The 21,918-nt window shown below is 44.8% G+C and overlaps 1 protein-coding gene across 1 annotated transcript in view; it reads left to right on the top strand.

The window, feature by feature from the left end:
* Window positions 1–21,605, top strand: part of LOC115146749 (meiotic nuclear division protein 1 homolog) — a 45,637-nt gene extending 24,032 nt beyond the window's left edge. The window contains exons 5-6 of the mRNA XM_029688802.2: window positions 19,402–19,446; window positions 20,468–21,605. Of these exons, the coding sequence (XP_029544662.1) occupies window positions 19,402–19,446; window positions 20,468–20,568 (146 nt within the window). The 3' untranslated portion in view covers window positions 20,569–21,605. The remainder of the gene's footprint in view (window positions 1–19,401; window positions 19,447–20,467) is intronic.
* The last annotated feature ends 313 nt before the right edge of the window (window positions 21,606–21,918 follow it).

Below are 21,918 nucleotides of genomic sequence, written 5' to 3'. Positions count from 1 at the left end.
CCAAGAGAGAAAGCAATCAAGCAGCCTCATTCATACAAGTAGCCTACTTGCTTACATTTCTAAAATCTGGATCTGCTCAAGTGGGTAGAAATATAATGGATAGATTGGACATGGACCCAGTCTAGCACAATGAAATAGGATCCATAGAACAGACACTCCTCATGATTAGTTATGGCTCATCCAAAATGGTGACGCCACCAGATTTGTGCAACTTGCAGTTGCGTGAAGCACGTAAAAAAGGCAAAGAAATGATGCACTGAGAATCTAGTCATCGAGCATTCCAAATATAGCAATTTTAAACAACTGCCGGTCCACCGCTACTGAACATGCCTTTAAATCGGAATGCCCGTTCTATCCCTCTACAAAACTAAGCTTCCCAGCTGTTCTAGTTCAGTGCCTTCCCCTCCTCGACTTCTCTGGTTTCACAACTTGCTCAGTTTAACCCATCTATTAAATCAGGAACTCCAACTAAGCCCATAGTTGTTATTGCATACACAACATGGCTGACCTCTTGGGCCTGCACAAAACTTAACCGGTCGGGATTGACAGCTTGTAACGGTCTGCCCGTGTCCTGATTTTATAGACTGTTTATTTTTACACACCTCTCAACTGGTATAGGCACGACAAACGATTGGCTATTTGGAGCCTAAAAAGGAATCGTTGTAGTGTGTGTGTGTGTCAAATCAAATTTTATTTGTCACATACACATGGTTAGCAGATGTTAATGCGAGTGTAGCGAAATGCTTGTGCTTCTAGTTCTGACAGTGATGTAATATCTAACAATTCCCGAACAACTACCTAATACACACAAAGCTAAAGGGGTGAATGAGAATATGTACATGTAAATATATGGATGAGCAAGGTGCAATAGATGGTATAAAATACAGTATATACAGTACATGTGATATGAATAATGTAAGATATGTAAACATATGTGGCATTATTTAGAGTGCATTGCATAAAGTGACTAGTGATCCATTTATTAGTGGCCTGTAATTGGGTCTCAATGTAGGCAGCAGTCTCTCAGAGTTAATGATTGCTGTTAACAGTCTGATGGCCTTGAGATAGAAGCTGTTTTTCAGTCTCTCGGTCCCAGCTTTGATGCACCTGTACTGACCTCGGGTTCTGGGTGGTAGCTGTGTGAACAGGCAGTGGCTCGGGTGGTTGTTGTCCTTGATGATCTTTTTGGCCTTCCTGTGACATCGGGTGCTGTAGGTGTCATGGAGGGCAGGTAGTTTGCCCCCGGTGATGCGTTGTGCAGACCGCACCACCCTCTGGAGGGCCTTGCGGTTGAGGGTGGTGCAGTTGCAAACACCAGGCTGTGATACAGCCCGACAGGATGCTCTCGATTGTGCTTCTGTAAAAGTTTGTTAGGGTTTTTGGTGACAAGCCACATTTCTTCAGCCTCCTGAGGTTGAAGAGGCGCTGTTGCGCCTTCTTCACCACACTGTCTCTGTGGGTGGACCATTTCAGTTTGTCTGATGTGTACGCCGAGGAACTTAACTTTTCACCTTTGCCACTGCTGGCCCTTCGACGTGGATAGGGGGGTGCTCCCTCTGCTGTTTCCTGAAGTCTATTATCATCTCCTTTTTTTTGTTGCCATTGAGTGAGAGGTTGTTTTCTTGACACCACACTCCGAGTGCCCTCACTACCTCCCTGTAGGCTGTCTCGTTGTTGTTGGTAATCAAGCCCACTACTGTCGTGTCGTCTGCAAACTTGATGATTGAGCTGTAGCCCCACCCGTAATCCTTGCGAGGGTTAACTCGGAGAAGGGGAGAGAGAGGGGGGGGGGGGCAAGTCCTTGTTAGCGGGCCGTGACGGTGTCACAGGGTGGGGTTGAGACCCAGGGCCTCCAGTTTGATGATGAGCTTGGAGGGTACTATGGTGTTGAATGCTGAGTTGTATTCAATGAACAGCATTTTTACATAGGTATTCCTTTTGTCCAGATGGGATGTGCCGTGTGACGGCGATTGTGGACCTGTTGTGGTGGTATGTGAACTGAAGTGGGTCTTGGGTGGACGTTAAAGGTGGAGGTGATATGTTCCTTGACTAGTCTCTCGAAGCACTTCATGATGATAGAAGTGAGTGCTACGGGACGGTACTCAGTTCAGTTATCTTTGCCTTCTTGAAGCATATGGGGACAACAGATTGGGATAGGGAGCGATTGAATCTGTCCGTAAACACACCAGCCAGCTGGGGTGCGCACGCTTGGAGGACTCGGCTAGGGATGCCGTCTGGGCCAGCAGCCTTGCGAGGGTTAACACGTTTAAATGTTTTACTCATGTCAGCCATGGAGAGGGAGAGAGTCCTTGTTAGCGGGCTGCGACGGTGGCACTGTATTATCCTCAAAGCAGGCAAAGAAGGCATTTTGCTTGTTTGCCTTGCGGCGGGAATAGCTGCGCTGTTTATATTCCCAGACCTCTTTCCATGGTAAATGTGGTGGTTCCCGCTTTCAGTTATGTGCGAATGCCGCCATCCATCCACGGTTTCTGGTTAGGGTAGGTTTTAATAGTCAGTGGGTACAACGTCTCCAAGTCGGCATATAGGTTGATGTTGACCGGAACATATTTCAGTCCGCGTGATCAAAACAATCTTGAAGCGTGGCTTCCGATTGGTCGGAGCAGCTTTGAATGGCTCTCGTCACTGGTTCATCCTGTTTGAGTTTCTGCCAATAAGACGGAAGGAGCGAGATGGCGTCGTGGTCGGATTTGCTGACGGGAGGGCGGGGGAGGGCTTTGTATGCATCGCGGGAGTTGGAGTAGCAGTGGTCGAGGGTATTCCGCATGCGCGTAGCTCAATCAATGTGTTGAAGGAATTTAGGGTAGACTTGTTCTCAAATTTACTTTGTTAAAATCCCCAGCTACAGTAAATGCAGCCTCAGGATATATGGTTTCCAGTTTGCATATAGTCGAGTGAAGTTCCTTGATGGCTGTCTTGGTGTCTGCTTGAGGGGGAATGTACACAGCTGTGACTATAACTGACGAGAATTCTCTTGGTAGGTAAAATGGCCAGCACTTGATTGTAAGTAGTTCTAGATCGGGTGAGCAGAAGGACTTGAGTTCCTGTATGTTATGATTACATCATGAGTCGTTAATCATAAAGCATATATTCCCGCCCTTCCTTTTCCTAGAGAGGTGTTTATCTCCGTCGGCCCAATGCATGGACAAGCAGAGTGCCCGTTTTTAGTCCATGCACCTTTGCGTACCCATGTGACTCTAATTTGTGACTTGATTCATCTAGTCATCCTCTCTCCCTCAATGCTACGAGGCCTCGCTATTGAGTTGTCATTTTTATAGCCCCAACACTGCGCTCCGCTAGTGTCACTGAAGAAGCCAAAACAGCCCATTTCCCAATGCTGTACTCACACGGCTAAACCACTACAACAGCTGTGGCTCCCGCGACAGGGAACTCTTTTAGTCTGTTCTTTTATGGGTTGAACGGGTTCGATTAATTTTGCCTGTGCAATTGCTCTGCGCATCAAAATAATAGGTGCAAGCGCACCAGTGAAGGCCCTTGCAGGTGTGTATTTAAGTTTCTATTAGTGGTATGTACGGGATACGGGACATATACTGTCCAACGAAATGCTTACATGCAGGTTCCTTCTTGACAATGCAACAACAATAACAAAGAATACGGACAAGGTAAAAGGCTCACTAGAATAGAATAAACATTTTAGCATGAGTGCCTTCTGAAAGTATTCACCCCCCTTAACGATCTGGCATTAATGGCTGTGTTCCTAGGTTCCCTTTCTAGGGAGTTTTTCTTAGCCACCTTGCTTCTACATCTGGATTGCTTGTTTGCTCTTTGGGGTTTTAGGCTGGGTTTCTGTATAAGCACTTTGTGACATCTGATGTAAAAAGGGCTTTATAAATACATTTGATTGACCCCTTGATTTTCTTCCCACATTTTGTTACAAAGTGGGATTCAAATGGTTGTGTTGTAATGTTTTGTCAACGATCTACACACGACACAAAGAACTATTAACATTTGTAAAAAGAAATATGAAAAATAAAATGCATAATGTCTTGATTTTAGATAATTATTTAAACCCCTGAGTCAATACATGTTAGAATCACCTTTTGGCAGCGATTACAGCTATGAGTCTTTCTGGTTAAGTCTCTAAGAGCTTTCCATACCTGGATTGTGCACCATATGCCCATTTATTTATTCAACCATTTTCAGGTTTTGCCATAGATTTTCACTTAAATCTGCTTGAAAATCTAACTTGGCCACTCGGGAACAGTCACCATCTTCTTGGTAAGTAACTCCAGTGTAGATCTGGCCTTGTGTTTTAGGTTATTGTCCTGCTGAAAGGTGAACTCATCTCCCAGCGTCTGGTGGAAACCAAATTTTGCTCTAGGATTTTGCCTGTGCTCAACTCCCTTCCGTTTTTTTATTTTATATCCTGAAAAACTCCCCAGTCCTTAAAAATTACAAGCATACCCATAACAAGATGCAGCCACCACTATGCTTGAAATGTGTTGTATTGGATTTGCCCGAAAGATAACACTTTGTATTCATAATTTCTTTGCCACATGTTTTGCATTATTACTTGTTGCAAACAGGATATATTTTTTATTCTGTAAAGTCTTCCTCCTTTTCACTCTGTCAATTAGGTTAGTATTGTGGAGTAACTACAATGTTGATCCATCCTAAGTTCCTTATCACAGCCATTAAACTCTAACTGTTTTAAAGTCACCATTGGCCTCACGGTGAAATCCCTGAGTGGTTTCCTTCCTCTCCGGCAACTGAGTTAGGAAGGACACCTGTATCTTTGTAGTGACTGGGTGTACCTGATGATCTTCTTGGCCTTCCTGCGACACCTGGTGTTGTCTGTGTCCTGTAGGGCAGGCAGTGTACACCCAATGGTGCATTCAGCTGCACGTATCACCCTCTGAAGAGCCTTGCGGTCCGTGAAGAGCCTTGCTGTACCAGGCTGTGATGCAGCCTGACCGTATGCTCTACATGGTGCTCCTGTCGAACACTGAGGGCCCTCGGGGACAGCATCCTGAGGTTGAAGAGTTGCTGTCGTGCCTTCACTACGGTGTCTGTGGGGTTAGACCATTTCAGCTTCTCTGACATGTGTACGAAGAAGAATTTGAAATTATTGACCGCCTCAACGATGGCCCCGTTCATGAGGATGGGAGCGTGTCCAACATGGTTCTTCTTGAAGTCCACAATTAGCTCCTTTGTTTTGCTAACGTTGATGGAGACGTTTACCTGGCACCATGCCGTCCGAGTGCCTACCTCCTCCCTGTAGGCTGGCTCTTCGTTGTTGGTGATGTTGATCTTCGTTGTTGTCTTCAGCGAACTTGATGATGGAGTTGGAACTACCCATGCAGTCGTGGGTATGCAGAGAATGCAGGAGGGGACTGAGGATGCACCCTTGTGGGGCCCTCGTGTTGAGGATCAGTGTCGAGGTAATGTTGCCTCCCTTCACCACCTGGGCGCGGCATGTCAGGAAGTCCAGGACTCCGTTGCATAGGGAGGAGTTCAGACCCAGAGCTGTGAGCTTTGTCGTCGATGAACAGCATCCTTCCATATACATCACACACATATTCCTTTTGTCCAGGTGGGTAAGGGCAGTGAAAAGGCGAATGCGTCGTCCATGGATCTGTCAGGGCGGTAGGCGAATTGGAGAGAGTCGGGGAGGGAGGAGGTGATATGGTCTTTGACTAGCCTTGAAGCATTTCATGAAAACTGAAGTGAGTGCTTACTGGTCTTTAGTCTTTCAGTTCAGTTACTTTCACTTTCTTGGGCAACAGGGATGATGGTATAAATCTTGAAGCAGGTGGGTATAGAGGCCTGAGCTAGGTAGAGATTGAAAATGTCAGAGAACACAACAGCCAGCTGGTCTGCACATGACAATTCTGTGGAGTTGATGAGAGGAGGATGGCTCATAATAATGTCTGGAATGGAGTCAATGGAATGGTATCAACCATCTGGTTCCACATTTCAGCTTTTCTTATGAGCCGTCTTTCCCTCAGCAGCCTCCACTGACACAATACCTGTTAGCAAAGGTGTCAGCTAAAGGTGACCTGCTTGCAGGGCTTTGTAGTCTTGCATGATGTCTACATTGAGGCTAATTAGCATTTTTGAATCAGAGTGAATAGAGCTGAATATAGTCACCTTGTCCGAGAGATTTACATGGTTATCAAAACATCACGACAGGTTAAACCTACACAAAACACAGCACTTATTTGAAGTGTTCCTAAAATCCCCTATGGGAAAAATGAATGGTGGAGAAATTATTGGAACCATTTCCCTGTTTTGACCACTAGGTTTTATGGGTATTATGACACCTCCACTATGGGGCTCTATAACAAAGGGGTTGAATACTTATTGACTCAAGATATTTCAGCTTTTCATTTTTTATTAATTTGTAAAAATGTCAAAACATAATTCCACTTTGACATGGAGTATTGTGTGTAGACTAGTACCCCAAAATCTCAATTTTATCCATTTTAAATTTGGGCTGCAACACAACACACTGTGTAAAAAGTCCAGGGGTGTGAATACTTTCTGAAGGCATTGTAATACAGGAAGGCACAATTTAATATTTACACTTGTGTTGGGTAAGGGGGGATTGGGGAACTGTCAAAATTGTGCAGTATTTCACAATCATAGTAAGAGTGTGTGTGTGTGTGTGTGTGTGGCATGAATGTATGTGTGAGCAATTGCATGTGCGTGTGCATTGCAACCACTGAAGGCATCCCCCATCACTCACTTATCTTGACTGGTATCTGAACCCCCCCCCCCAAAAAAAGAAGTTTTCTAATTGTGGCCCATCTACTGTGGCTCCCTGGTGAAAGTGGATGCCCACCGCTCCTCCTCACCCTAGCCCCCACAGCCCGTCCCCTGAGCTCTGAAAGACAAGGACACGGCAAACTGTCATACCCTCACCCGTGTGTGTGTTCTGCTTAAGCCTGAATGATGAGGAGTGAAAGTCGAATAATGTGATCCATATCCTACAGATGCATGGCACTCCCAGATGGATGGCTGGAGCGAGGGAGGGGGGGGGACCTCCCCTATTCTGGTTCACCCTGCTAGTGGGTTTACCCACATGTCCTTCAGGAACTGATTGATTCTGGTGACACCGTTGTCGGCAGTGTGGAGGCCAAGGCGCAGGCGGAAGCCAAGGATGTCTCCGCCCCTACCGCTTCGCCCTTCTCTCTTTTTCACTACCATTTACAGTGAGGGAAAAAATTATTTGATCCCCTACTGATTTTGTACGTTTGCCGACTGACAAAGAAATGATCAGTCTATAATTTTAATGGTAGGTTTATTTGAACAGTGAGAGACAGAATAACAACAAAAAAATCCAGAAAAACATGTCAAAAATGTTATAAATTGATTTGCATTTTAATGAGGGAAATAAGTATTTGACCCTCTGCAAAACATGACTTAGTACTTGGTGGCAAAACCCTTGTTGGCAATCAGAGGTCAGACGTTTCTTGTAGTTGGCCACCAGGTTTGCACACATCTCAGAAGGGATTTTGTCCCACTCCTCTTTGCAGATCTTCTCCAAGTCATTAAGGTTTCGAGGCTGACGTTTGGCAACTCGAACCTTCAGCTCCCTCCACAGATTTTCTATGGGATTAAGGTCTGGAGACTGGCTAGGCCACTCCAGGACCTTTAATGTGCTTCTTCTTGAGCCAATCCTTTGTTGCCTTGGCCATGTGTTTTGGGTCATTGTCATGCTGGAATACCCATCCACGACCCATTTTCAATGCCCTGGCTGAGGGAAGGAGGTTCTCACCCAAGACTTGACGGTACATGGCCCCATCCATCGTCCCTTTGATGCGGTGAAGTTGTCCTGTCCCCTTAGCAGAAGAACATCCCCAAAGCATAATGTTTCCACCTCCATGTTTGATGGTGTTCTTGGGGTCATAGGTAGGATTCCTCCTCCTCCAAACACGGCGAGTTGAGTTGATGCCAAAGAGCTCCATTTTGGTCTCATCTGGCCACTACACTTTCACCCAGTTGTCCTCTGAATCATTCAGATGTTCATTGGCAAACTTCAGACGGGCAGGGGGACCTTGCGGGCACTGCAGGATTTCAGTCCTTCACGGCGTAGTGTGTTACCAATTGTTTTCTTGGTGACTATGGTCCCAGCTGCCTTGAGATCATTGACAAGATCCTCCCGTGTAGTTCTGGGCTGATTCCTCACCGTTCTCATGATCATTGCAATTCCACGAGGTGAGATCTTGCATGGAGCCCCAGGCCGAGGGAGATTGACAGTTATTTTGTGTTTCTTCCATTTGCGAATAATCGCACCAACTGTTGTCACCTTCTCAACAAGCTGCTTGGCGATGGTCTTGTAGCCCATTCCAGCCTTGTGTAGGTCTACAATCTTGTCCCTGACATCCTTGGAGAGCTCTTTGGTCTTGGCCATGGTAGAGAGTTTGGAATCTGATTGATTGATTGCTTCTGTGGACAGGTGTCTTTTATACAGGTAACAAGCTAAGATTAGGAGCACTCCCTTTAAGAGTGTGCTCCTAATCTCAGCTCGTTACCTGCATAAAAGACACCTGGGAGCCAGAAATCTTTCTGATTGCGAGGGGGTCAAATACTTATTTCCCTCATTAAAATGCAAATCAATTTATAACATTTTTGACATGCGTTTTTCTGGATTTTTTGTTGTTGTTATTCTGTCTCTCACTGTTCAAATAAACCTACCATTAAAATGATGGATTGAACATTTCTTTGTCAGTGGGCAAACGTACAAAATCAGCAGGGGATCAAATAATCCCCCTGTATCTGTCCCCCGCAGCTGCCTCGTTGCTGGAGGGGCTCCACAAGGCTGGGCTTTCAGTCCTGCACACATTTTCACATAATCGTCTCCATGTTACCCCCATGAAGCGCTAATTGTATTTCCAAAGCTGCTTGTGATTCTTGTGAGGTTATAGGACACCGTGTTGTCTAGGTTCAAATGAGGTGTGGATTCAGCCTGCAGAGTGTGCTAAGGTCTAGCAGAAGGCTGTGGGCATAGGGGTTCATTAAGTACCTACTATTAGACTTGCTATCAAGAGATTTTGACACTTGATAAAACTGAGTTGAACTGAATTAATCAAAGGTGTTACATTGAAGGACTCAGTCAAGGGAAACAATTAAATAATTAAAAGCAAATAGACTTCAAACCTCAGGGCATTTGTATAACAAATAATACAAAACCATCACGGGGGGGGGGGATGAACATTATTACTGTAAATATTATGCAGCTGAGCTATACTTTGCTGTGTTGGCGCCTACAGGTGAGTTTGCTTTGAGTTAACAATTAGCCAGTAGCAATGATATCCTCGTAGTTGGAGAAGCTTGCTTTGAGTTTGAGTTATGGATAGGCCAGGCCTCTGCTGTTTATGATCGCTAGGTATGCTCCTCTCCTTAGACAGTCTTGTCGGCTTTGCCCACAGGATTTAGTCTCAGTAGAGATGTAGTACACACTGGAGCTGAAATGGCTCCATCTAGAATATTGCTCTTGCACAGAGAGCTGAAGATCATCTCATCTTGCATCAGATCTCCTGGTCGGCTCCTTGGGGTGTTGGCCCTCATTATTGATGCTAGGACCATGACCCCTGAGGGTGTCTGTATTAACATAGAGCGCCATGATCTTTTCCTCTGCCTCACCACTGTCAGTGGTGTCCATAGATACTCAGATTTCTCCACTACTTATGTCACTGAGTTACCCCCAAAAAACAAATGTCTGCCCTATACTCTTATTTTTTTAATATATTTTTTTATTTCACCTTTATTTAACCAGGTAGGCTAGTTGAGAACAGGTTCTCATTTGCAACTGCGACCTGGCCAAGATAAAGCATAGCAGAGTGAACAGACAACACAGAGTTACACATGGAGTAAACAATTAACAAGTCAATAACACAGTAAAGAAAAAAAAAAGAAAAAAAGGGGGGGGTCTATATACAATGTGTGCAAAAGGCATGAGGAGGTAGGCGAATAATTACAATATTGCAGATTAACACTGGAGTGATAAATGATCAGATGATCATGTACAGGTAGAGATATGTGTGCAAAAGAGCAGAAAAGTAAATAAATAAAAACTGTGGGGATGAGGTAGGTGAAAATGGGTGGGCTATTTACCAATAGATTATGTACAGCTGCAGCGATCGGTTAGCTGCTCAGATAGCTGATGTTTGAAGTTGGTGAGGGAGATAAAAGTCTCCAACTTCAGCGATTTTGCAATTCGTTCCAGTCACAGGCAGCAGAGTACTGGAACGAAAGGCGGCCGAATGAGGTGTTGGCTTTGGGGATGCTCAATGAGATACACCTGCTGGAGCGCGTGCTACGGATGGGTGTTGCCATCGTGACCAGTGAGCTGAGATAAGGCGGAGCTTTGCCTAGCATGGCCTTGTAGATGACCTGGAGCCAGTGGGTCTGGCGACGAATATGTAGCGAGGGCCAGCCGACTAGAGCATACAAGTCGCAGTGGTGGGTAGTATAAGGTGCTTTAGTGACAAAACGGATGGCACTGTGATAAACTGCATCCAGTTTGCTGAGAAGAGTGTTGGAAGCCATTTTGTAGATGACATCGCCGAAGTCGAGGATCGGTAGGATAGTCAGTTTTACTAGGGTAAGCTTGGCAGCGTGAGTGAAGGAGGCTTTGTTGCGGAGTAGAAAGCCGACTCTTGATTTGATTTTCGATTGGAGATGTTTGATATGGGTCTGGAAGGAGAGTTTGCAGTCTAGCCAGACACCTAGGTACTTATAGGTGTCCACATATTCAAGGTCGGAACCATCCAGTGTGGTGATGCTAGTCGGGCAAGCGGGTGCAGGCAGCGATCGGTTGAAAAGCATGCATTTGGTTTTACTAGCGTTTAAGAGCAGTTGGAGGCCACGGAAGGAGTGTTGTATGGCATTGAAGCTCGATTGGAGGTTAGATTGTCCAGTGACGGGCCAAAAGTGTATAGAATGGTGTCGTCTGCATAGAGGTGGATCAGGGAATCGCCCGCAGCAAGAGCAACATCATTGATATACACAGAGAAAAGAGTCGGCCCGAGAATTGAACCCTGTGGCACCCCCATAGAGACTGCCAGAGGACCGGACAACATGCCCTCCGATTTGACACACTGAACTCTGTCTGCAAAGTAATTGGTGAACCAGGCAAGGCAGTCATCCGAAAAGCCGAGGCTACTGAGTCTGCCGATAAGAATATGGTGATTGACAGAGTCGAAAGCCTTGGCAAGGTCGATGAAGACGGCTGCACAGTACTGTCTTTTATCGATGGCGGTTATGATGTCGTTTAGTACCTTGAGTGTGGCTGAGGTGCACCCGTGACCGGCTCGGAAACCAGATTGCATAGCGGAGAAGGTACGGTGGGATTCGAGATGGTCAATGACCTGTTTGTTGACTTGGCTTTCGAAGACCTTAGATAGGCAGGGCAGAATGGATATAGGTCTGTAACAGTTTGGGTCCAGGGTGTCTCCCCTTTGAAGAGGGGGATGACTGCGGCAGCTTTCAATCCTTGGGGATCTCAGACGATATGAGAGAGAGGTTGAACAGGCTGGTAATAGGGGTTGCGACAATGGCGGCGGATAGTTTCAGAAATAGAGGGTCCAGATTGTCAAGCCCAGCTGATTTATACGGGTCCAGGTTTTGCAGCTCTTTCAGAACATCTGCTATCTGGATTTGGGTAAAGGAGAACCTGGAGAGGCTTGGGCGAGGAGCTGCGGGGGGCCGGAGCTGTTGGCCGAGGTAGGAGTAGCCAGGCGGAAGGCATGGCCAGCCGTTGAGAAATGCTTGTTGAAGTTTTCGATAATCATGGATTTGTCGGTGGTGACCGTGTTCCCTAGCCTCAGTGCAGTGGGCAGCTGGGAGGAGGTGCTCTTGTTCTCCATGGACTTCACAGTGTCCCAGAACTTTTTGGAGTTGGAGCTACAGGATGCAAACTTCTGCCTGAAGAAGCTGGCCTTAGCTTTCCTGACTGACTGCGTGTATTGGTTCCTGACTTCCCTGAACAGTTGCATATCGCGGGGACTGTTCGATGCTATTGCAGTCCGCCACAGGATGTTTTTGTGCTGGTCGAGGGCAGTCAGGTCTGGAGTGAACCAAGGGCTGTATCTGTTCTTAGTTCTGCATTTTTGAACGGAGCATGCTTATCTAATATGGTGAGGAAGTTACTCTTAAAGAATGACCAGGCATCCTCAACTGACGGGATGAGGTCAATGTCCTTCCAGGATACCCGGGCCAGGTCGATTAGAAAGGCCTGCTCACAGAAGTGTTTTAGGGAGCGTTTGACAGTGATGAGGGGTGGTCGTTTGACTGCGGCACCGTAGCGGATACAGGCAATGAGGCAGTGGTCGCTGAGATCCTGGTTGAAGACAGCGGAGGTGTATTTGGAGGGCCAGTTGGTCAGGATGACGTCTATGAGGGTGCCCTTGCTTACAGAGTTAGGGTTGTACCTGGTGGGTTCCTTGATGATTTGTGTGAGATTGAGGGCATCTAGCTTAGATTGTAGGACTGCCGGGGTGTTAAGCATATCCCAGTTTAGGTCACCTAACAGAACAAACTCAGAAGCTAGATGGGGGGCAATCAATTCACAAATGGTGTCCAGGGCACAGCTGGGAGCTGAGGGGGGTCGGTAGCAGGCGGCAACAGTGAGAGACTTATTTCTGGAGAGAGTAATTTTCAGAATCTTAATTTTCAGAATCTTACATGGGTCTCTACTCAAATCAAATAGAATTTTATTGCTCGCATACACATTTTGCAGATGTTATCGCGGGTGTACCAAAATGCTTATGTTCTTATCTCCAACAGTGCAGTAATACCTTAAAATACAGAAGTTCTGTGACAATACTGGCCAGTTACATGCTGTATTACCTATCTCCCTCAGTAAACAGGATGCTATGATAGGAAGACAGACTTGCAAAAAAGAGCTTTGACCTTTGAAAACAATGGCAAAAAAAAAACTCGCTCTTTTGAAAAAGGTCATCAGTGTGTCGTCGGCTAAGTGAAACACTTCTCTGCAATGGCATTTTGACTTTCGATACAAACTCGGGCTTGAGCAGAGTTTTTTTCTTCTTTTTTTTTCACATTGATCAAAATAACAAACTCATTCTTAAAAGCTCATTCTTTCTATTCAATCATATTCCAATATGCCTGTGACTTCCTAATAGAATGTGAGCTCACTTTCAGGGCTGTACAGTGCGATCATTTTACTCACACGTGCCTAAATATTTGAATGAAAGTAGTTTTACCTTTAAGTGGTGAGGCAACTTGGGAGTGTAGCTTGCTAGCTGACTGACTTGACTGCTGACATTGATTGAGAAACCACTAATGTAATGGAAAGTAACAGTTTCCAGTTTTTAGAAATGTTAAAAGTATTGAGAATGAAATAAATAAATAAGTATTCACACCCCTTTGCTATGACACTCCGAATTGAGCTCAGGTGCATCCAATTTCCCTTGATCATCTTTGAGATGTCACTACAACTTGATTGGATTACACCTGTGGCCAATTCATTTGTTGGACATGATTTAGAAAGAAAACACACCTGTCTATAGAAAGTCCCACAGTTGACCAAGCATGTCAGAACAGAAACCGTACCATGAAGTCCAAGGAACTGTCTGTAAGTCTCCAACAGAATTGTAATGAGGCATATCTGAGGAAGGGTATACAACTATTTTTATAGCGTTCAAAGTTTCCAAGAGCACACTAGTCTCCATCATTGGGAAATATGGAACTACCCAGACTCTACCTACAGCTGGCCCTCTGACCAAACTGAGCAACTGGGTAAGAAGGATCTTGGTCATGGAGGTGAAGAACCCAATGACCACTCTGACAGAACTACAGAGTTTCTTGGCTGAGATGGGAGAACCTGCCAGAAGGACAACAGTCTCTACAGCACTTCACCAATCTGGGCTTTCTGGGAGAGTGGCCAAACTGAAGGCACGACGGCATGCTTGGAGTCTGCAAAATGGCAAGAGAAAGAGAGATTGATCATAAGGCAAAAGATTCTGTGGTCTGAGACACAAATGTAGCTCTTTGGCCTGAATGAAAAGTGCTATGTCTGGAGAAGGCACAGCTCATCACCCATCTAACACCATCCCTACTGTGAAGCATGGTGGTGGCAGCATCATGCTATGGGGATGCTTTTCAGCGGAAGGGACTGGGAGACTGGTAAGGATAGAGGGAACAATGAATGGATCCAAATGCAGGCAAATCCTTGATGAGAACCTGCTTCAAAAAGCAAAACAACCTTAGAATGGGACAAAGATTTACGTTCTACCAGGACAATGACCCCCAAGCATACAGCCAAAGCAACGCTGGAATGGCTTCAGAACAAGAATGTGAAAGTCCTTGAGCGGCCCATGCAAAGCCCAGACTTGAATGCCATTGAAAATCTGTGGAAAGACTTGATTGCTGTTCACCGCCGCTCCCCGTCTAACTTAAGAGCTTGAGAAAATTTGCAAGGAAGAATGGGAGAAAATCACCAAATCCAGATGTGCAGAGCTGATAGACATAGCCAAGACGACTCAAAGCTGTAATCGCCGCCAAATGTACTTCTACAAAATGTATTTAACCTATTTTTTAAATTCAGGCTGTAACACAACAAAATGTGCATTAAGTCAAGTGGTATTAATACTTTCTGCACTAAGTACCCCAGCAGTTAGGTCATTTTATCTTTGAAAACTCAAACATTGAACTGATACTTTAAATTCAGCAATACAGTGTCTCCAATGGATGTGGGACAAGTAAATGGAGGTACATCAAACCTAAATTGACATTTTATAAGAAATCTTGACTCCATGTGAGCCTGCTTTGACTTAGCAGTTAGCCCGTTAGCACTGATGGGTTTGGAGTTTCAGTTATTGATATGCTACTTTCTCACAGATCCAGAGGAGCAATTCACTTCATTGTGTATTATGCTAGCTCTCCTCTGTCTATCACGCCACACGGTTCTTTTTTTCGTGCCCTGATAGCTGTTAGGCTCCCCTTGCACCCAGTACCCTGTGGTCAATGGGGTGCCGTCCACCCAATGAGGGGTCCCTTCTTCATCTCGGTCAGTGAGACCAATCCAGAATCCCCTGTCGACGTATTAATGGACGGACCTATTCCTCTCTGCTGTTCTGTGATCACTGGGTCTGTTCCTCTTCTTAACGGTCCTGTTTGCACTCCTCCCAGGATTTAGTATAAACACTACACTCACTATCATGAGAGGTAGTAGAAACTGGAGCTTAAATATCTCCATCCCTGTTGAGAGGTTTGCTCTCATTAATGGCACTCAACAGTTAAGAAGTGCAGCTGAGCCAGACATTGCTGGCATGGTTCCTACAGGTAAGTCTGCTTTGAGTTAGCCACTAGCATGGATTCCCTCATATTTTGAGAAGCCAACCTGGAACTTTTGTGTGTGGGTTGGCTACCATCTCACAGATCCAAAAGTGCAGTTCACTGCATTCTCCTCTCGGGTAGAAAAATGGGTCCATCACTCTGCAGTCTGCCATGAGAACTCGGGTTCTCCTCCTCTCTCCTCCCTGCAGACAGAGGTGTGTCATCCGCCCATGTTTATGATCACCAGGTCTGCTTTCCTGCCAGGATTTAGTCTCAGTAGAGATGAAGTACAAACTGGAGCTAAAATGTCTCTATCCCAGTTTCTCTAGCCCAGAGAGCTTTTCTTGTAGACTGACAATCACTTTATTATAGTGTACACTCAGGCCTATGATCTCAGCCAGCAGGACAACAGCCCCAGACACACTGCAGCAACTTTGTACGGTCTGGACTGCTGATCTTCTGCTCGGCTCTTTGGGGTGTTGCCCTTTTGTCTCATTGCTGGGATCATGACACCTGAGGGTGCCTGCACTGTTGTAGACATTGACAAGATGCTTCTGTATGTATTCATATTTACTCTTCTCTGCTTCACCCCTGTCAATGCTGTCTTTGTTGTCATAGATACTCTCAGACCTTTCCATGTACTACCTATGGCCTTCCGATTCAACCAGAATGTCTTTACTGCTGTCATAATACATGTCTCTTTGTCTGTGACAGTTCTGTTTAGTTAGGGACTTCCTGTCAAACCAGGAAGAGAAAGGCTTCTATATGTGAATGGCTGCAGTGCGGTTATTTTAAGTTCAGGCGGACAGATTGCTCCGCCAAAAAAGCATGAGGCGTGTCCCTTTGGTTGAGGAGTGGGCCTAGCATATTCATCATTGAAAATTATGGCAAAAAATATACTAGTTCAGTAACTTCCAGAGTGAGACTAACTTATTTTTATTAAAATGTTTTATTTAACTAGGCAAGTCAGTTAAGAACAAATTCTTATGTAAAGTGTTGTTCCCATGTTTCATGAGCTTAAATAAAAAATCCCAGACATTTTCCATAAGCACAAAAAGCTGATTTTTCTCTCAAATTTTGTGCACAAATGTGTTTACATCCCTGTTCGTGAGCATTTCTCCTATGCCAAGATATTCCATCCACAACAGCATGTTCACTACACAGGTGCACCTTGTGTTGGGGACAATAAAAGGCCACTCTAAAATGTGCATCTTTGTCACACAACACAATGCCACAGATACTTAAAGTTGAGGGAGCGTGCAATTGGCATGCTGACTGCAGGAATGTCCACCAGAGCTGTTACCAGAATTTTGTTAATTTCTTTACCTTAAGCCTCCTCCAACGTTGTTTTAGAGAATTTGGCAGTACGTCCAACCAGCCTCACAGCCGCAGACCACATGTAACCACGCCAGCCCAGGACCTTCACGTGCGGCTTCTTCACCTGGGGGATTGTCTGAGACCAGCCACCCAGACAGCTGATGAAGCTGTGGGTTTGCACAACCAAATAATTTCTGGAATAAAGTGTCAGAAATCGTCTTGGGAAGCTCACCTGCGTGCTTGTCGTCCTCACCAGAGTCTTGACCTGACTGCAATTTGGCGTAGTAACAAACTTGAGTGGGCAAATGCTCACTGTGTGTATGTGTGGGCAAATGCTCACTGGCATGCTGAAGAAGTGTTCTCTTCAGCGTTTCAACTTTACCGGGCAGACCGAGATCCTGAGGCCCATTGTTGTGCTATTCATCCGCCACCATCACTGCATGTTTCAGCATGATAATGCCCCATTTTGAAAAGATCTGTACACAGTTCCTGGAAGCTGAAAATGTCCCAGTACTTCCATGGCCTGCATACTCACCAGACATGTCACCCATGCGAGCATGTTTGGGATGCTCTGGATTGCAGTGTACGACAGCGTGTTCCAGTTCCCGCCAATATCCAGCAACTTCGCACAGTCATTGAAGAGCAGTGGCACAACATTCCACAGACCACAATCAACAGCCTGCTCAACTCTATGCGAAGGAGATGTCGTGCTGCATGAGGCAAATGGTGGTCACACCAGATACTGACTGGTTTTCTGATCCACACCACTATATTTCAGTCAGTTTTTTTTTTAAGGTATCTGACCAACAGATGCATATCTGTATTCCCAGGCATGTGAAATCCATAGGTTTAGAGACCATTTATTTTAATTGTCTGATATGAACTGTAAGTCTGTAATATCTTTGATTGTTGCGTTTTATCGTTTTGTTCAGTGTAGGTGAAACTCCGGGCAGATTTACTTTTAAAAGCCTGTGTCAGTCAACACTCGTCCATTTTTAACCTGAATTTCAGTTTTTTTAAGCTCAACTAGCTTCAGCAGTTTTAAATTGATCTACACTGCTGCTTGTCTTAACTTGCCATCCTTTTAGCAGCATCGGAGACATCAAGGATCGGTAAACAACTCCCTTCTAAAGCACAGCAACTCTTGTCGTTGTTGCCAGGGACAACATTTGCACACAAGCGCTATGGATATACTGTAAGTCCGCAATGGATGTTTAATCTTGGTTATAAATTCAGGGTTTAGTGTTAAGACTGACATGAGTGCTTTGTTGGGTGTCTAAGAGCTATGATAGCTTGGTGCTTTGTAAAGAATAGAGTTCAGTTAAAGTTGGCCCTTGTCTTTCAGCTTCAATCAGATTGCTTAAGTAAAATGTTTAAACAAAAATCCTAGACCAGCATTAAAACTGTGTGGACATAAACCTTGACTTATGCTTACTTATATTATACATTTTATGCTTACTTAAACACTTGATCATTTCAAGCTTTTATTTCTTTGCACATAACTTTTTCTTGTAAATTTGAGTTGCCAGTGAAATCCAGTTGAGCAAGCAAGAGGGGAAGTGGAATTTGCAATTCAAAGCGCGGCCTCTGAAATGTCAAGTTTGTTCCCCAAAACCAGTTTTAATTTTTGTATCCTCTCTCTCTTACACGAGAATCACTTATTGTTACTCATTTGACCATTTCCCACACAGCCTTTGTGATTAAACCTGTGTAAGTACGTTGACTTGGACATAGTTACTGTTATGTATTCTTTGGTCTCAATGGGTTTGGTTAATTAGTTGTAGTTTTAAGAGAGCGAAACAGTATAGCTCTATCATTTTTCCTGATTGAGCTGTATTGAGTTCTTCTTTGTGGACATAGGCCTGTGTGTGACAAAACAAAAAAGGCCACAAATGACATTTTATTTAATTTAGATGACTCTGTTGCGTTTTGTTTCTACAGCAATGGCTACAAATCAAGTTACCCTCTGCCTCTACTTGCTGATCCGAGGCAAGATTTCCTTTCATCTAATATCATCACCGGTGTCGAAAATCTGATCCAGGAACCGCTCCTTCGAGGGCATCTTTTCCCTGGAGACGGAGGTGTTACTTGGCTTCCAGCGACGAATGCAGCTTTGGCCAAGCTTATGCGGCCCACCTCCCCCTTGGCTGGTGCTCCCGTGCCCCTCTGCCAAGAAATTAGGGCCCCGGCGCTGCACTCTCTCCTCAACGCTAGGTAGCATGTTACACTGACATAGCAGATTGACTTGCCATCTCCGCCGCGGCTATTCATAAAAGGCTGTAATGGATGGCGCACACAGGGTAACTCTCACTTTGGAATTGAAAGTGGTTGGTGTGCGCTCAACGTGATGGTTTGGGCTTGTAAAGCGGCGTCGGGGCTGGGGTGTCGGACTGTGATTTCTCTGGTCAGAGCATTGAAAAAGAAACGCACTCCAAAGCATAATGTACTGTGGAGGTAAAGGACTCGACGTAAAACTGGCACTGTAGTGGTTATGTAGTAGTGTATAAACGTACCTTTTTTTGTTTCCTGTAGTCAAGTGATATGTACAAATGTTCTACTAAATGCATCAACTATTTCTGATGAAAGACTGAGGCTTGTTCTCAGACCCAGATTACTGCAGGACTAAAATGCATGCTCAAAGCCCTTTCCAGATACATTTGCCATTAAGGCCAGGACTAGGCACTGGGTCAGGGATACCGGCCATCAATGTCTGATTTTGTTTTTGGTCTTTGTCTAACATTTGCAGACAGTTGCATAAGTACAGTAACTATGTGTTGATGGTAGGTTTGTGTCTTGCAGGAAAGTCCAATGTCACAGCTAAAGAGGCGGTGTCCAGACGGACAGGTAAGTCAACTGAAAGACAAACCTGACTAACACACACACGAACAGGCCACCAGACTGTATGGACATTACACTGGGTTGGATGATTCAACATGGTGTAGGCAAAGGCCCCACACATTCACCATTACTGGCCATTTTCACACACACGTTTTCTTCCCCTGACCTTTTTTTTGAGTCGTGTAGGAAAAGGCACATCCATTACAAAGTGGTATTTCTCTGGGAATCCCATTCTGTGATGACAAAGCCTTTTTTTTTTTGCCTTCACTGAAAACGCAGTACCTACTAACTAACTGCAGCCCTAAGCACTCCCAGCATAACCTGCACAGGATCCCTGTGCACTACGTGACCCCCGGCAGTAACCTGGGGTGACCAGTGACCTCAGGGTGATTATGGTCGTGGGGAGGGACTACAGGGAGTTAGGGGCTACTAGGTGGAGTTTAGTGAGGAGCAGGATTAGTATTTACATACCAATTATCGTGTTGCAGTGGATAACTCGCCTTTAATTTACGGCCTTTCACACTGGGTGAACACACAGGCTTTCCCTCTCACTATCACACACAGCCTTGCATGCGCACACACACACACCCAAGGGATCACACCACCACCCACTCTGTAAATAGTGTCATTGCATGACGTTAGCGAGTGAATGTTATCCGGTCTGGGTTTATTGTTAAGCCTGACAAGTCACTTAAAGGTGCAATTAGACCTATCCATTGATCCCATGGAGTGAAAGTGCTCTGCTAACCTTCTCATAAAGGATCAACTTTTACTCACAACAAATCTCTATTTGGCAACATTGACGTCAGAATTGTTTAAATGTGACTTAAATTATTTTTGTTCTGTTTGATGAATAATGTGACGCATCGGCGTGAGAACACGACAATATGCGGTGATCCAATTGTTCTAATTTTACTTTTGTGAGTCAAATTAATTTAATTTCAGTCAGTTTTGAACGAATGAGATCAGTAAGAAACATGAGTTGTTTAATAAAGTAGTTTTCTAATCATTGAATTTTTGTCTCCAGATAACGTCTTTGCCATCAAGTCGTGGGCGAAGAGGAAGTTTGGTTTCGATGACGGACACATCGATAAAGCCTTCGGGATACCTATTAATTGTTTTTGTTAATTGAGTGACAGCCATTGCACACATTGCAACGCAAGTCAGACATGTTACTTAAATCCACTCAGGCAAGCCCCTCAAAAAAACAGCCTTGTGCTTTTCGTAGTTGACTTGGAGCAGCTGCCATTTTGACGCTCGCTCATGGCCCTCGCAGGTGCAAATGCTGCTTCTGTGACACTTGAGAAGGCGCTGTGCTAACCTTTTGGCTGTTCCGTCCGTGGTTGGGGGAGGGCCTACATTTGGGACACCTTTTTGCATGAAAATCAAGAGCCCAGAGTCGTTGACGGAAATTTGTTTTGTCCAGCACCCCCCCCACCACACACAGAAAAAGAGGGAGAGGGTCATTGTGGACATAACGTGCTTGGTGATTGACAATGCAGTGGAGAGCAAGGAGCACCGAATCACAAATAGGAGTGCCACTGAAATATCGTTGAGGATGCTTTACAGTGGGGATATGTTTAGAATTCACCATTTAGAAGAGCCATAAATTATAACTCCCTGTAAATATGCTTTATAGTTCTGTGGCTCTGTAGACTCGAGACAGGATTTCAGGTTTTGTTGTTGAAAACATGATGGATGATTTGTTTGAATGGAGAGGTGAATGACAGGTAACATTTCAAAGTCTTTGTGTTGTATTTTCATAACTGTTGTCTTTCCACAGGCCTACATGTGCCTTAATTGATTTCATATGCCTTGAATTTCCAAGCAACAGGGTGAATGCATCACCTTTCATTTTCTGTCAACTGGAATGTGGCGAAAACCTCTCAAACATAAAGGGCAGCACTTTTCTATTGTACTCTGGGATTTATTCCAACGTGGTAAGAGCAGAAGGGGTATTGTAGTTGTGATCGGTTCAGAATTATTTTTGTGCTATTGCTGACTTGTAGTTTTGACTGTTTTTGTCAAACTGCACAAACAATGGGTAGAATTGCTGTGCTCATGGCGTTGACTCCAGATGCCATTATACTATTAGGGGTGAAATGTTAACCCATTTGTTCAAAATTAAAGTATCCTACCCACCTCTTCACGTTGTTCAAACTGTACATGGATTGTCACTGCAATTATTTACTGCTGTAACCTTGTGCATGTTCTTCAAAATGTTCAATGTATTCCTAATTCCATGCTCCCATTACAGCAGATTCAGCATTATTGTACATCGGGAAAGGGGGCCATCTAGTCAGTTGTAAAACTTGAATGCATTCTTCTGAAAACTGTCTTCCGCTTTTAACCAAATACCTCTGAATCAGAGGCGTGTAGGGGGTGGCTTTATTGACATCCATGTAATCAGTGCCTGGGGAGCAGTTGTTGTGGGAGGTTAATTGCCGTGCTCAGGGGCAGAACGGTAGATTGTTACCA

Source organism: Oncorhynchus nerka, linkage group LG18 (genome assembly GCF_034236695.1).
Source record: "Oncorhynchus nerka isolate Pitt River linkage group LG18, Oner_Uvic_2.0, whole genome shotgun sequence".
NCBI classification, from domain to species: domain Eukaryota; kingdom Metazoa; phylum Chordata; class Actinopteri; order Salmoniformes; family Salmonidae; genus Oncorhynchus; species Oncorhynchus nerka.
Note: the sequence above shows the minus strand (reverse complement) of the source record. Positions and strands in the feature narration are given on the sequence as shown.